This window comes from Rhipicephalus sanguineus, chromosome 1 (assembly GCF_013339695.2).
Source record: "Rhipicephalus sanguineus isolate Rsan-2018 chromosome 1, BIME_Rsan_1.4, whole genome shotgun sequence".
NCBI classification, from domain to species: Eukaryota; Metazoa; Arthropoda; class Arachnida; order Ixodida; family Ixodidae; genus Rhipicephalus; species Rhipicephalus sanguineus.
The window spans coordinates 223474133-223490554 of record NC_051176.1 but is presented as its reverse complement, the minus strand read 5'-3'; the positions used below and the strand labels follow the sequence as shown (position 1 = coordinate 223490554).

Genomic DNA, 16422 nt, shown 5'->3' with positions numbered 1-16422 from the left:
GCCATCCGTTGCCAATTAAGCTACGTAATAGATTGTAAAAATGATAAGTATCTGCACTTGACAAAATCAAGCTAGACTACAGCACATAGCATGACACATTCTTTGATGCTACTTTTGGTCTTTGTAGCATACGATAACACAGTGAAATCTAGCATTCCATTGGAAATGTGATCAAAGGCTGGTACCTGTCCGCCAAGTGTAAATCCATAACAGGTAGTGGATGTCATTCCAATGCAGCGGTCCTCAAACAAGATGGGCTCTCCACCCCAAGGCCATGGATCATAGTCAGGGTCGTGATCCTTAAGCAGCAGTTGCACATACCTTCGCGTCACACCTGCTTTCTTCTGCTGCAACAGAGCTTCCTTGCCAAGAAAGTCTTTCTAATAAAAAATCAATAAACAAAGCACTACTGTCACAAGAGCCCAAGCAATGAGAGGATTTCAATGTTCGATCATTTTCCTTGAAAATGGCCCAACAGCTAAAAGCAATCATTTTCAATTATTTACAGTAAAGCTATGATTGTGCAATGATAAAAATTGCTTCGATACTTAAAAGCTTGTGCACACATAAGCGATTTAAGTAACACAAATTTTAACAGGATCATGAAAATATTTTTAATGTATCAACATTGCAAAACGAATTGTTACTGTGATTCTAGTACAATGTGAAGTTAAGTAATGCTCAAAACTCACACGTAGTTTAGGTTGGAAAATAAAGTAAGAACCAGTTACAATGGGTATAAACACAACTTGTATTTCATGTTTATTAACAGCACGATACCAATGCGGTCAACCATGTTTCCAGTCAATTTTAGCAATCATCTACTCTACCTCCTCACTTCCATCCCCATTTTCTATTTTTTTTTTAACCCATCTGCTATTAAGGCATCGTAAAATAAGTACAACATGATGCAAAACGGAAAGGCGAGCTAGTTGGTACTGATTCATAATGGTGTAATAGTAGCGCAAAAAAGACGAGGACAAGAAAGTGAACACCACAAGCGCTTGTGGTGTTCACTTTCTTGTCCTCGTCTTTTTTGCGCTACTATTACACCAATACAACATGATGACACTCAAAAATGAAATTCCAAATTTCGTACATCAAACTTCACCCTGAAGGCTCGTCCACACTCAAATGGTGTTGTTGTGCAATCCAGGTCCTTTCCCCAGAAGGCAAAAAACTTCTCAATGCGAAGCGTCCTCATCGCAAAGTAACCAGCATGCTGAATTCCATACTTCTGACCCACTTCAAGGATTCTATCATATACATGAAGAGCATACTGAAAAAAAAATAATGTAAAGAAATAGAAAAAAAAAGGGTTTATTATCATGACCAACTTCTGAAATTGACAAGCTCCTTAACATCACACATTGTTGATAAGTCAAACTATTGTGCTTATTAACTCCTATGTAATCTTAAAAAATTACAAGCATTCATTTTTATTGTTTTAGATGTACTGAGGTATAATTAAGTAAATGCTAAATCAGTGAAGCATAGTCCATCAATTATAGCCGTATCTATCAGAAAGGTACTGCATTACTATGAACCAGAAAGGAATACACTCAACAGAATACACTTGAAAAAAAAAAAAATTATGCAGCAAGTGAACAAGGCACAGGAAATGTGGTAGTACATGGTATTATGTCAATAGCCCCAGCAAAAGTGAATAGTACCGGAGTCTTTCACTTTGACAGTAAAAACACAATTATTAGGCATGTGCAAATAGTAAATTTTAGGTTCGAAGCGAGTAGTGGTTTGGTCGAATAATTTCGAATCGAATTCGAATAGTATATTTCACATATTATTAAAAAAATGAGCATATTTGTCATGACCCAACTATAACCTGCCTTATGTTTTTTAAAATTGAAACAAGGCATGTGCAAATGTCATTCTTTTTGGTTCAAAGGGAAGTGGAAGCAACTTTGAATAGTAACAGGATTTGACTTTCGGAAGAACGCAAGTGATAACCTGTAAAACACGTTTTAAAATTTACTATACTTAGAACATATAAGCCGATATAGCAAGCCTTTAAACTTAAAAAATGATGAATCGATTTGATGAACCAAATATGTTCATTTAACCTTGAAGTAGGGCTTCGCGGCAACGTGGTTTCCTCTGGAAAGGTGTATTCACGATATAGCACCCCTCCGCATCAGCGAAACCACCTTTACAGAGGGTTACATGCGCTTTATATGTGTCTATTTGTTCATTTCAATTTAAATTCGCGTCGAAGTGAATTTGAATACTGTAATATTCATTCGAATATTCGAAGTGCTCAAATATTCGCACATGCCTAACAATTACATATAATTAGGGTAGGAACAGTAGCAGAAGGTCAATGCATTATCTAATTTGAAAAAGTGTGTATATATCCCTACAAATTTATTTGGTTATTGTGCTTTGTCTTTTGTTTTTTGAAGGTCTTGTACACAATCAAACCAAGCCTGCTCCAATCAAGCAACAACAAAATTGCCTGGCTTTTCAACATGGTTGTATCTAAAGAAATAGCTAATGAGCACAGAAATTTGCAATTTGAATTAGTACACTGTGTTGTTTTTTACTGCTCCTGTATTCTTTCATGGAGCTCTTCTGTGAAGAGCGCACAATGTGCCTTGGTTAGGCAAGAGCTTAAAATGCACATGTGTATTAGTAATAAACATAGTTGCAGGGTATCAATCTTATAAAAATATATCGTTTTGCACTATGTATTTGCCAAAATTCAGTTTTAATGGCTGGCAGTGCACCTGTGCCTTGAAGATTTTTAAAGCACATGAAGTAGACATAATTAGGGGGAGCATTTAAAAGCACCATAAATAATGCCACAAGAGAACTGGCGGACGTTGAAGTGCAGATTGAATGCACATTCCATACCTCATTAGGTATGTACAAGACCCATCCTCTGTCTCCAGTGTGAGTCATGTGAAAAACTTTGATGCCACTGGCCAAACCTAAGTCCAGCTCCTGGAAAATATTATATATATATATATAATAATCATAACGTACATAACTGTACATGTAACAGCGCATCGCACTAATACTGTAATGTTGGCACTTGTAACCACAGCAACCACAGTAGACTTCCATTCATTTGGCTACAATTAATTCCCTTTTTCGGTGAATTCAACCCAGAATGAAGGTCACAGCCAGCACTCGTACATTTCTGCGTACAAGTGCTGGCATGAGTAAAACAGGCATGATTTCTCCGCTTCTCGGCTTGAGTTTTACAACTGGAAAACATGTCCTAAAAATGAAAGATTGAAAAGCTCATTCGTGAGTACTTTTAATTATCTTCCTTGACACCACTGCTTGTCATGCAAGTAATGTCATTCAAGTTATGAACAACCCAAGCTGCACTATGCACTTTTGAGAATTTTTTAAGAGATCTGTTTGAACTCATAAGGGCATAACATAGAGAAGCATATCAATGGTTAATAACTAGGCTTGTGCAAACAGTAAATTTTAGGTTCGAAGGAATTCGAAGTGAATAGTGATTCGGTCGAATAATTTTGAATCAAATTCAAATAGCATCTATCACATATTGTAAAGGAAAATGTGTATATTTGTAATGACCCAACTAACCTGCACAATATTTAAAAAAATTGAAACAAGGCATGTGAGAACATCCTTCTTTTTGGTTCAAAGGAAGTGAAACCAACTTCGAATAGTAGCAGGATTTGACTTTCAGTAGAATGCAAGTGATAACCTGCAAAATATGTTAGCTTTTAAAATTTACTATACTTAGAGCATACAAGCTTTTAAATTTAAAAAAATTATAAATCGATGTGAGGGTAATATGTTCATTTAACTAATAATAACAATATCTGGGGTTTAACGTCCCAAAACCATGGTATGATTATGAGAGACGCCGTAGTGGAGGGCTCCGTAAATTTCGACCACCTGGGGTTCTTTAATGTGCACTTAAATATAAGTACACGGGCCTCAAACATTTTTGCCTCCACCGAAAATGCAGCCACCGCGGCCGGGATTCGATCCCGCGACCTTCGGGTGTTCATTTAGCCTTGAAAAGGAGCTTCGAGGCAGTGCGGTTTTTCCCAGGAAAGGTGTATTCACGGTACAGCACCCCTCCATTGCAGTGAAACCACCTTTACAGAGGGGTTACATGCAGACTAGTTTACACCTATTCATTCATTTCGAATTCTTCGAAATTAGCAATAATTTATATTTGAATCTAGGCGTAGGATACTGTAATATTCATTCTAATATTCGAAGTGCTGGAACATTCACACAAGCCTATTAATAACTACACACACACATATATATATATATATATATATATATATATATATATATATATATATATATATATATATATATATATATATATATAAAGGAAGAGAATAGACACAACTAAGCGGTTATCTTAATTTTATTTGCCAACGGTTTCGACCGGTGGACCGGTCTTCGTCAGGGCTTATGGCGAAGACAAGCCCACCGGTCAAAACCATTGGCAAATAAAATTAAGATAACTGCTTAGTTGTGTCTCTTCTCTTCTTAAGTATGTTTGGCCTATTGGAAAAGCTTCTTCAGTATATAGGGTGTCCCAGCTATCACGCAGCACGATTTAAAAAAAGAGGAACGGCGTTACCCGAATCAAACCTACAGCATATTGTTCCTAGTACACTAGAGTAGCCACCGCAATTTTTTTCGTTAATGAGGTTTAATTAATTAGTCATAATTATATTTCTAACTCAACAAGTACTCGCCTAATTGTCAAAATGTCAATGAGGTGTATGTAGGCATGTTCAAATGGCATCTAACTGCGCTACTTTCAACAACGTGCTAATTGCGCGCTCATTTTTTCCAGCTGATAAAGAAAGCCCGCTAATTATGAAAAATAACACGTGACTACGCTCCCACCCGCAAAGGAAACCAGCGCCCTCAAATAAGCTTACTGCAAACAACTGCTTTGCCTGTTGCTTGTTGTGAAAGACAACGTTTCGCATTTTGGCAAGGGTATAGGTCGGGCGCCAGCGATATGTGTGCAATTTCGCTGGAAATCAATCCGTTCGATAGTACGCCGCAATCATCCATATCTCACGGCCGACTGTTCTCATTGATAACGCGGCAGGTGTTCCGATTACGGCCTGACTCTGTAAAACCAAGCGGTGCGTTTCTAGGCCGGGGAGTGGCAGATAGGGCGATACGGTTTTTTTTTTCTTTCTGCATTTTTTCCTTGATACTGTCTGCCTCATAGGGAGCCTGTTTGAGGGCGCTGGTTCCCGATGCGCGCAACACTCTAGTCACGTGTCACTTTTCATATTTCGCGGGCTTTCTTGATCAAGCGGAAAAAATGAGCGCGCAATTAGCACGTTGTTGAAAGTAGCGCAGTTAGATGCCATTTGAACATGCCTACATACGCCTCATTGACATTTTGACAATTAGGCGAGTACTTGTTGAGTTAGAAATATAATTATGACTAATTAATTAAACCTCATTAACGAAAAAAATAGCAGTGGCTACTCTAGTGTACTAGGAACAATATGCTGTAGGTTTGATTCGCATAACGCCGTTCCTCTTTTTTTAAATCGTGCTGCGTGATAGCTGGGACACCCTGTATATATACATGCATTTCTCCTAAGCAGCATACATTCTGATGAAGCAGCACTGTTCTGATTTTAAAAAGTTTAAATAGGAGTGTTTGAAAAGTGGAACTTCCTAATCAAATTGAATACAAATACCATATTCTAAAAGACAACTGCAATATTGGATAGTTTCCCATTTCTTAACAAGTTGAATAATAAAGTTTTTGTATAGTCTGTTCGAAAAAATAAAATTAGGCCTCTCTACGTTATCAGTTGCACGCATCGAATACGGTTAGAAAATTTTTATCCAGTAAAGCGAAAAAGCTGTATGAGAAGCAAATTCTTCAGTAATTGCATGATCCCTTTTTTTTTTAACAAAAACATACGTATTCAGAAATTTTAGACAGTTAATTTCTTAATCAAATACAAACAGAAGAGCAACAACTACTTGATTTGTATTTAAGATTAGTACTAATATTCACACACCTCTAGTTTAAAACATAGCACCCTACTTTCATTCTCTTATTTCTAGAGCTGTGCGAATAGCAAAATTTTGGGTGCGAAGCAAATTCGAATAATAAAGATTGAGTGCGAATTGAATCGAATAATTTTCGAATAATTTTCGAATATTTCTCAAACATTTTTCGAATACTTCGAAGTGAAATTTACAGAAAAAAGTTGCAGAGAATCCGTAAGTGTCCCTAATGAGACAGCAACATGAAAGTGTTTCTTTTTGCTAGGTTGATGAAGCGCTAGCGGGGTGGTGTTTAATAGTTGTCTTATCAAGAATGAAGCAATGTAGAGGCCGAATCGTATTTATGTACATGATTTGGTGCAACCAAAGTGTTGCCGACAACACTTTACACGTGATAGGCAAAGATGCCATTTCCTCAGCCTCTCCTCCTCTTTCAATTTCTGTGGAAGCCCAACTGATGTGGCAGACAAGGGTGTGCTCCCTTCAAGTCCGGGGTTCCAAATCTGCCTCGTAGACGTTGATATATAAGAACATCTGAAATTTTGGATGCTACAAAGCTTCGGCGTCCGATTTTTCGGACTTCCTGCCCAAATTTCAGGTCCAAAACAGCATTAATTGAGCCCCCACCTCTGCCACATCTTTCATCTCCATGTTGGAACCAGCGTTTTCTTGAGTTAATACATTTGCGACCGTAGCGGAGCTTGAAAGGTAGCTTTGCCGCAATACGGGGGTGTGATGAGGTGAAGCGTATTGAAAATCTAGGGACCACTTCAAATCAGACGTTGACTGTCTTTTGGCCAAGTTCGACCATAACGGAGCTTGAAAGGTAGCTTTGCCGCAATGCGGGAGTGTAATGAGGTGAAGCATATTAAAAATCTGAAGGGGTCACTTTCAATCAGACGTTGACTGTATTTGTTTTTGGGAAGTTCGAATAGTTCGAATAGTAAAATTCCAGTCCGAATCGAATCGAATAGCAAACACTATTCGAAAAATATTCGAAATTTCGAATATTCGCACACCCCTACTTATTTCTTCTTTTTACAAAGCTTTACTTCTAAAGATGCATGCATGCAGGAGTGTTACGCAGCTACAAGGTACAACACTCACTTTCCATGTGAACAGTGGAAAGTCTTTGGATGTTAACGAAGTGTCAGTAAGTTCTGACATGAGGTTTGGTGCTCGCTGGCCCATGATGCAGATGGCAGTGTACATAGAAGTGACATCAGCAACGACAATAGGGCTGTCATAGGGCACATGGCGACGAATCCATGTCTGGCAGCGCATCTGCTGCTTGGTAGGTGCCACTATCATGTACCTGCCCAGAGGAGAACGTACAATAAATCAGACCCTGCATGCTGTGCTTCAAGATAAATTACAAGGCAGAAAGTCTATACCTGGGCTGTCAAAAAAAAAAAAAAAAGGTAATTCCACATGCAAGTCTGCCACTTGATCATAACATTACAGCCAAATGAGACTAGGACATCAAAGGACAAAGAGACATATTAAACTTTTAAAGGTACTGTCTACAATGCAAGGATGGCGAAGGTTAAAGGGCCCTGAAGCACCCTCAGGGGGGTCATGAACCACTTTTCCAAGCAATTATCAAATTACCTCAGTATCGGAGTTTATTGCCTCACGAATCAATTGCCGCAAAAGTTTCTTGAATCCATCAAGAACAAGTCGAGTTTCCCGGGGTTGTCGCACGCTTTAAGCACTTTCTCTCGTCTCTCGTCGCGACGAGCGCACTGGAAGCTAAGTAGGGAGGCGTGACATGGGGGAAAGAAGTTACATCAGCGTGCGTCATGACCTTGTGCACGCTTGATGAAATGTGATCGCTCTTTGCCATGGTGATTCATAAGTGCGCAAGTGTGGCTTATTATATAATGTTAGCAGATTATGGAATGCAGCGCCGGCACACCATTGCAAGAAGTGCATCTGATCCAAATGCTGCTCTTGTTTTATGTCGGCTATTGGCAAATAGCATGCTACCCACTGTTTGAAGTCACAGAGCGAGCGCTGGCAGCTCCGATGCGAGTGAGGACGGGCCCCTGTATGAAAAGAGGGAGCCTCAGAAAATGGTAGCTTCACGCTCTGCTGGTAAACTCTTCTTGCCCCGCACGACGGCAAGATTTGGCTGAGATGTTCATAGCAGTATCTGCTATCCGCAAGATGTGTTTTCTCACCAAGCCCAAGGGGTGGTTCACGAGCCCTTCAAGTTTTGACGAGAGAAAAAGCATACTGCGGATAGAAGGTGGAAGTGAACTTCTCAGTCAAATTTTGTAGCTGTCCACTGTGTGTGGAATTTAACAATTCTGGGGTTTTACATGTTAAAACCACAATATGATTATGAGGCATGCTGTAGTGGAGGGCTGCGGAAATTTTGACCACTTGGGGTTCTTGATGTGCACTAAAAACACACAGTGGAAAGGCCTCTAGCATTTCGCCTCCGTCGAAATATGACTAATGCAGCCAGGATTGAACCCACGTCTTTCGGTTCAGCAGCCGAGCACCTCAACCACTGTAACACCATCGCGGTCGTGTGGAGTTTTCAAGCGAAATAGAAAGTTGTAATGCCCTCTCTTTAAACCGGGCATGGGGTAGTCCCCAGCAGCTTTCAGCTGAAGTCAGCAAGCAGACCCTTACAGAAAGGAGCCACTGGCACTGCCCCTCTTTCTCAAAATGGAGGACACTCAGTACGAATGAGAAAGGTAAACACTGCTCTTGTAGCCCACTCATACTACACCTTATTGTCTTCTTCTATTAGTAATATATTTCTGGGATCAATTTTCACTCATTCCAAAGCATTTCTGATGCTTCGAAAAAAGGTGATTCAAGAACCCTTTAACAGACAAATGACTGCGTGTTTTAGTGGAATTATCATGTGCCACATGCAACAGCAAAGGCCAAAGAGAAATGTCATTCTCACACAAATTGAGTGCTCTGTAGAAATGTTTACACTTGGTTGCTTTTACCATGTTTTTGCAAAACTGAGCACACCCTGCAATGTCATACAGCACCCTCAACATTGTAGAAGGTACTTATGTGCACAACACATTGACAAGTACAGTAGACTCTCATTAAACGGAACTTGAAGGGACCAAAAGAATATGTTCCGTTTAACAAGAGTTCCGTTTACTGAGAGATGAACTGGGTTGAAACATTCAGGTATGAAACCAATCATACTAAAGGCAGTTGTTCCATTTAAGCAGCAGTTCCGTTTAAAGATTTCCGTTTACTGAGAGTCCACCGTAAGTGAAAAACACATGTAAGTCAGTTAGAATAAAAGTTGTCTGCAGAACTGCACCAGCTTAGGTGTGTTAGTCGTTCTTCTATGAGTACAACCTACACCCCATGTCAAGCTCTAGTCAGTATAGTAGACAATTACATGTTCAAGACAACACAATACAGGAAAACATGCCGTGCTAAGTGATTACCGAAGTTAGCTGTCAAATTCAACCAATCTGGGCCCGCTGCGTGTTTATCAAGTTTGCGGGACTGTTAGCATGGCCTACAATATGTCACTCTCCTCTTCGTATAACATGGCACTTTATGTGCAGTAGGCAAGAGCAGACTATTTATAGATTAAAAGCATTCAAGAGTGTTTATCAGATAAGGGCACACAATGCTTAAGGGAAAGGCTGCACAATAGCACAGTCACCAAAACTGACCAGCGCTAGTATGCACTTCTTCCTGTATTTTGGTGTACTGAGCAGGAGTGGGTACACAACTCGAAACAACTAATACATAAAAACAGTGCAATGGAAGAGAAAAATGCAAGGAACATGCTGTGCTTTAAGGCAGACAAGTGAAACAATCTACTACTAGCAAGACTCGCACAAAAAACATCAGAAGGGATGACAACGACCAAGAGAAAGTGTCTTGCACCAGTGCTCTTCAGGAAAGCAGTAATGATGAAAACCCAAAAAACAAAAACACACAAAATAGCGGCAGAAAACACGATTTCACAGTGGCACATTTTTGCTTGTCTTTGGTAATTCTTGAAAAAGTGATAGTCATTCCATTTTGATTGAAAGCTCTCTCATATCTAGTGTGCATCTTTCCTCTTAGTAGTTTTTCCAGATTACCTGCACTTGCAAAGCTATATTTTCAAGTTACACTTACCTCTTATTTCCATGTCTGTACAGCCACCCATGTTTTTAACCTGAACGTACGAGTGTCGACTGCCAAGTTGATAGGCGCCATATGACGGAGCGCAGCAGCGAAATGAACAAGAATACGTGCATGCGGGCATTGAACAGTCCAGTGCAGCTTTCGTCTGCCAGGCTGTTATGGGAAACGAACCCAATCCCACCTAATTTTTTGTCCTTGCTTTTTTGTCCTGTTTTTGGCTTGCAGTGGCACATATCTTTTTAGATGCGAAGCATCTCTTGCTCGGGGTATGTCCCGCGACCTGCTTGTCCGCACTCACACTACGCATGCGCAACTCTCCTCCTTCCCTCTCTCCAACAGCTGTGCGTTACTCTCTCCACTTCTCTCCCAGCACGTGCCTGCGCTTCTTCTGCGTTCTCGCTTCTGCTCTCGCGGTGCATGCGCTACTCTCCTCCTCTAGTCTCCTCTCCTTCAAGCCGGTAGAGCGCTGCGCGTGTTGTCCAGCGCTTGCTTCAGCTGACTCCTCTGAAATGCGGGCTCGACATGCCGAAATTCTCTCCTATGCAGCGCCGCGATGAGCGCCAGCGCATGTACGTCCCCTCCCCCCCTCTCTCCTCTCTTACGCTGCTTCCCTCTCGCGTGCCTGTCGACCGCGTTCCCCGCTCACCCTGTGAGAATTAACGGCCAGGCTAGAGGGAAGACACGACGTGCGTAGTGTTCCTCTTCGCGTTCCACGACGCAAGGTCAGTAGCATGCCCAAGGTCGGTAGCATGCCCAAGGAACGCCAACGGAACGCGATCGTGCAAGTGCTCCGGCTTCGCATCGCCTCATGGTCCCCTTTAGTGGGAGATGGTGTAATTTTTTTGCCTCTGGAAAGTGCTGCGTGAACCACAGGGGGAAAAAATGCTGATACTACACACGTAGTATAATCTGTGGGTGTATATCTCATCCCATCCGTCTCACGTACGACCACTTGACCTTTTCTTTCTAACTTGATGGCAGCATTCAGAAAAGAAAAAAGGATGGCAATAACGGTGCTCAAAAGAAGTGGGGGTGGTGTTTGGCTCCCGGAACAGCCTAGCAGAAGACAGCTGCACAGGACTGCTCATTACGCGCATGCGCATATTCTCATTCATTTTGCTGCTGTGCTCCATTATACGGCGGTTATTGACTCGGCGGTCAGCGGTCACGCGTTCAAGTTAAAAAAAAATGAGCGGCCATACATGGTAGTCACTGGATAATCAACTGTAGATATAAAGTGTTTTTTTAGGCAATGTTTTTAGACAGATGTTTTATAAAAATTCTATGACACTCAGGCACCTGTCATTTTCGTGCACAAACTCTACGTCAAGGTGGAAATACTTGCTGCACCTAAAGTTACATTGAAATGGGTAGTTAACAAAACCTTGTTAATTAAGTTTCTAGTTATTTACTTCAGGACCATTGTTTATATGGAAAAGTTGTACGGCGTGACAATTTGGGGCATACGCATTTTTTAGAAATCCCAGAAAACCCACGTAATTTGAGATATTAATACTAATTGAAATTGATGGTGCAGATCTGGGCAACATTGAAAGTGAGCATGCTAGGTGCACGGGAAATGCCGCCGCTGTGTTACATCACATTGGAACTTCACGTAACAAACTTTGAAAAAAAAAAAGGGCACTGGCCCCAGAATCTGGGCAGGAAAAATGGCAAGTCATCTCTTTTTCGCTGTGCTTGATGTTTCGTGTGTATCTGATTCACGCTGTACCCGATAAGACCACAATTCCCACTTTTTTTTTTTACTTTACAGTGTAAAACTGTGGCAGCCACTGTGGCGCATCTTCTAGCAGACAAGCGAAAAAGTTCTTTCCGCTTATTTAGAATTCAAGAAAGAAACAGATAAGCACTACACACCAAACCCAAATAACAAGCGGTCGACTTGTGCATTTGAAACGACTTGCCATTTTTCCTGAACGGATTCTCTGCTACAAGCCTTTTTTTAAAGTTCATCATGCGTCACATGCAACAGTGGCAACATTTCCTGTGAGCCCAGCGCCCTTAGTTTCTATGTCGTCTCGATTGGGGCCTTGAGTTTCAATGATTACCGTATTTACTCGACTCTAGGCCGGCCCCGATTCTAAGCCGACCCCCGAAATTCCCAAGGCCAGGAAAAAAAGAAACTTAATCATTGTACTCGAATCTAAGCCGACCCCCCCACTTTCGCACATCGTTTTTTCGAAAAAAACATCGGCTTAGATTCGAATAAATACGGCAATACTTCAAATTATGTGCAGTTTTTGGGGTTTCTAAAAGATGAGTATGCCATAAATTGTCACATCCTACAACTTTTCCATATAAACAACTGTCCTCAAGTTAATAATTAAAAGTTAATTTACAAGTTTTTGCTAATCATTTCAAATGCAACTTTAGGCACAGCAAGATATTTCCGCCTCAACATAGAGTTTGTTTGCGAAGACGACAGGTGCCTGACTATCATTGCATTTTTATAAAAAATCTGCATTGTCTGAAAAAAAAAAACACCCTGTATGTTCCTGTTGTTACTCATGAATTGAAGCATTCTAAAATAAGGCACAATACAAAAAAATGTTGCATTAAATACCTAATTATGATGCCATGCTTTATGGTGACACAAAAGCAAGAACAATGCAGAGTCTCAACTGCACCTCAAGAAATCGTTCATAGGTATCAACAAGGGAAAAATAACCTTTACCAAAGTAATACTCCAGCTCTAGGTCAAAACGTGCAATGATTATAGAAGCACAGGCAATGGTCAACAGGCTGAGGGTTAGTGGAAAACAGTATGCAAAGTAGACATTAAATCACCCGCAGGGAACAAAAATAAGCAGACTGCAGCAGTTGCTCTGGCTCTAAAATCATTTACTGTGACAGCAGTTACTCCTCCAGTTTTTCTCTACATGCAATACTGCGCTAAAGAGTGGCATTCCTGTGCAAACTCTATTAAGTTTAAACTACATGAAACTACGACAAATGCGATGACAATAGTAGCACAACGACAGTGACCACTGGACAATGGCAGACCACTAATGACAGACATAACAACAATCGTGAAAATGGTAGCAAGACAACTTCGATGACTAACATGCGAAACAGTGAATAGCCATCTTGAACGAGCCAAACCACTCCAGCAGGATTTCTACAGATGACTACTACACTAAGAAGTTGTGCTGTGAACGAATGCTGCATCAAACACCAGCTGTTGCTTCCAAAATATATGAATAGATGCCACCACTCTCAAAGCCTGTCTCACAGATGCTAAATCCTACATGAATTGCCAGGCATAAAAGGCACACAAATTCTCATTAATCAGCACATCTCCGAACTGTGTTTAGCTGCAGTGGCATGAATTTGATACCCAGTAGAGGAGGGTGCAAAGTTACATCTTTCTTCATTACATGGTGAGGAGGTGGCATGATTGGCACCTCCTCACCCTCACCAACACAGCTGGCAACACAGCAACGTAACGATAACAATAGCAGCACAATGATGACAACAGTGCAACGAAACTAATGGGAGGACAGACGGTTGGATGAACACAGTCTTGAGCTTCTAACTGCTGCCACAGTAAAAGTAGAAACTCCATTACAACTAGTTGTGAAAAACTGTGTTGAGTGGTGAGAAGGCCCATAACACATGCGACAGCCTCACCAAATAATAAAAGTGCTCATGCTAGCAGGCTTCCACTCTGATGCTATGGTGCTCTATGGTGCACAAGCCATCTCACCATATGCTGCTATGCTGCTCTATGGTGAACAAGCCATCACCATATGCATTTCGCTATGTGTCAACACCTTGAAAGGCATGACATAAATTTAGAAAGTAATTAAAATGGTTGTTTCCAAATAAAAAGACACACCTGTTTTTCTCGAGCCTCACAAGGCTGCAGTCATTTTCATAGCCACCCCAATGGTTTTGCATACCAGTGTTAACAATGCTTCCCACGGGGATATCAATATCATTTGAACACAAGTATTGCAGCAGATCAACCACCTCACTACCAGGAGACTGTGCAAAGGAAAAGCATTCAACATGGTTATAACAAGTTGTCAAAGTTGACATGTGAAAGATACAGTTCACTTGCAAATGTAGAAACATATCCTAAATTATTTTTTTGAAAATTCAAGGTAAGCTTACAAGAACTTCTATACCCAGTTTACTGTAACCAAAGGAGTGACCAGTGACACAGTTCCATAAACAAGGCTGCCATGTGAGATCACCCAATCAGTGATCCATAAAACTGCAATGTGCTGGGGCTTTCTATTACAGTCACCTGCAGTTATGAGAAATCGAATTGAAGTTGAATTAAATCAACATTGAACTAGAGCTTTAAAACTGCCAAATCAACAGAACATACAAATATTTTGCTAAAAAAATTCTGAAAAGAACAGCCAATCAACCCCGATTAACTGTAACAATGCTTTTAAGACATGCTAATAAATATGTGCTTCTTTCATGCAATCATTTGGTGTTGCAGAAAGTATATCATCAAACTGAACCTCACGTTCACTCCTGGCATGAGTTGTGCAAGCATTGACGAGGCACTAACACAAAGACTGTGTCTCACTCTTTCTGTTTTATAGGGAGCTGTTGACACCATAATTATACAGAAAAATTAGGCCCAAGTTTCTCCAGTGCATGGCAAATCAATACTACTTAAATGTTATCATTTCATGAAACTATTTTAAATTTCATGTGTCCATCACAAAGCACGCATGATGTACAGCGCAGTTTCAAATGTGAATAAACAGGTTATATCAATAGAGTTGAAGGTGGTGGTCACATGGTATCATGCCAATCATGCATACCTTACTGAACCCAGTGCACTGGTTGCAGGCCACATAATCACCATGCTGATGAAAACCAGCTACATGCAACCAAAGTAGCTGTTTCATCCTACTTCATTCTGTGCTTCTCTGCCCTCAACAAGGATTAACTCTTTCCGTACCGCAGGGAAAATAGGTGTTTTTTGTAGATTACACTGGATCTTTTTTTCTGAAGGAACTACCGCACCTAATATTTTAATTAACGCATCAACAAAAAGCAGAATGAATGAACTTTTTATGCATATAAGTTTCATTAACGAGATGTATGTTATGCGAGCGATATAAATTGACAGATTCAAGACTACAGGACAAAATTGAACATAGTTTGTAAAGACACGCCTCTATCTGCTAAGAAAAAAATATAACAGGAATTATGAGCTATACACAATGTACTGTCATCTAATAGGCACCATCCCTGAAAAATTCAAACTTTTTCATTGAACAGGACTCTCCCGACAAAAAGCTTACTGTAAGCAATACAATTGGGTGTGCCATACGGCAAAGCAGTTCCTTCGACGTAAAGCATAGCGTAACGTCGCATTTCTTGCAGTAAACCTTTGTTTTCTGCTTGGTTTTCTTGATGCACTTGCATTCCTTACAGTTTCTATAAGTTTCCATCCTGGCAGACTGGTGCTCAAATGCAAACTGAGACGGCCCAAAGCAGAAAATGAAGCTGACCAATGTTCCGGGCTGGTTTGCATCGTCATTGCTCTCAAAGTCCGACCAAAACGCAGTACCTCAGACTCGCTGCTTCTCCTTAAATCAATAAAATCAGCCACAAACACATCGAAATGCCGACATCTGTGACCCTTCAAAGTGTGCACGCGCGCTGCATCTGGTGGCAGCCATTTTTCGCTTTCCACTTAGATGATGGCGCCACTTTGAAATGCAATAAAAAATCAAAGCCACACAGGAAAAAAAACTACACAAAAAAGAAAAATATTGCTCTCCTTTCAGACGGATGGCGCAGTGTGTCCATGAACGGCGCGGTATGTCTCGGAAAGCGGCAATTCAAACCATCAATAGCGGGCTACCGATGCCCTATGGGAGCAGTATGGAAAGAGTTAAGCCTAGTCCACTGCTGTCAGCACTCTGAGAACAAAGGGGTCCCTCTCACATCCTCTGCTCTTTTATCCCTTCAAGTGCTCAGTGCCCTCAGTTTTCACTGGAACAGTCACAGCATGGGTGCATGCATCAATGGTTGGTGGTACCATGTGACCACCACCCCCAGTTTTCATGATGAAACCATTCTCCTGCTTCACGTCAAAAACCACGCTATGGCGTGCATTTTCATCAGTTCACATTAAAAAGCTGATCCAACTATAATAACTTACAGTGCACGCGAGAAATCAAGGCTTTATACCATAATTGTGGAGTTAATAGACCGTACCTAACTAAGCAGGAAGAGTGAGAGACAAGGCTTTTATGTCAATAGTACATGATTATG

At 40.8% G+C, this 16422-nt stretch overlaps 1 protein-coding gene across 1 annotated transcript in view; it reads right to left on the bottom strand.

The window, feature by feature from the left end:
- The window catches only part of LOC119373146 (pyruvate dehydrogenase phosphatase regulatory subunit, mitochondrial), a 70752-nt gene that overhangs the window by 13799 nt on the left and 40531 nt on the right, over positions 1-16422 (bottom strand). Inside the window, exons 14-18 of the mRNA XM_037643186.1 lie at positions 14009-14157; positions 7126-7333; positions 2872-2961; positions 1100-1279; positions 186-380 (exon numbers count right to left, since the gene is read on the bottom strand). Coding sequence (XP_037499114.1) covers positions 186-380; positions 1100-1279; positions 2872-2961; positions 7126-7333; positions 14009-14157 — 822 coding nt within the window. The remainder of the gene's footprint in view (positions 1-185; positions 381-1099; positions 1280-2871; positions 2962-7125; positions 7334-14008; positions 14158-16422) is intronic.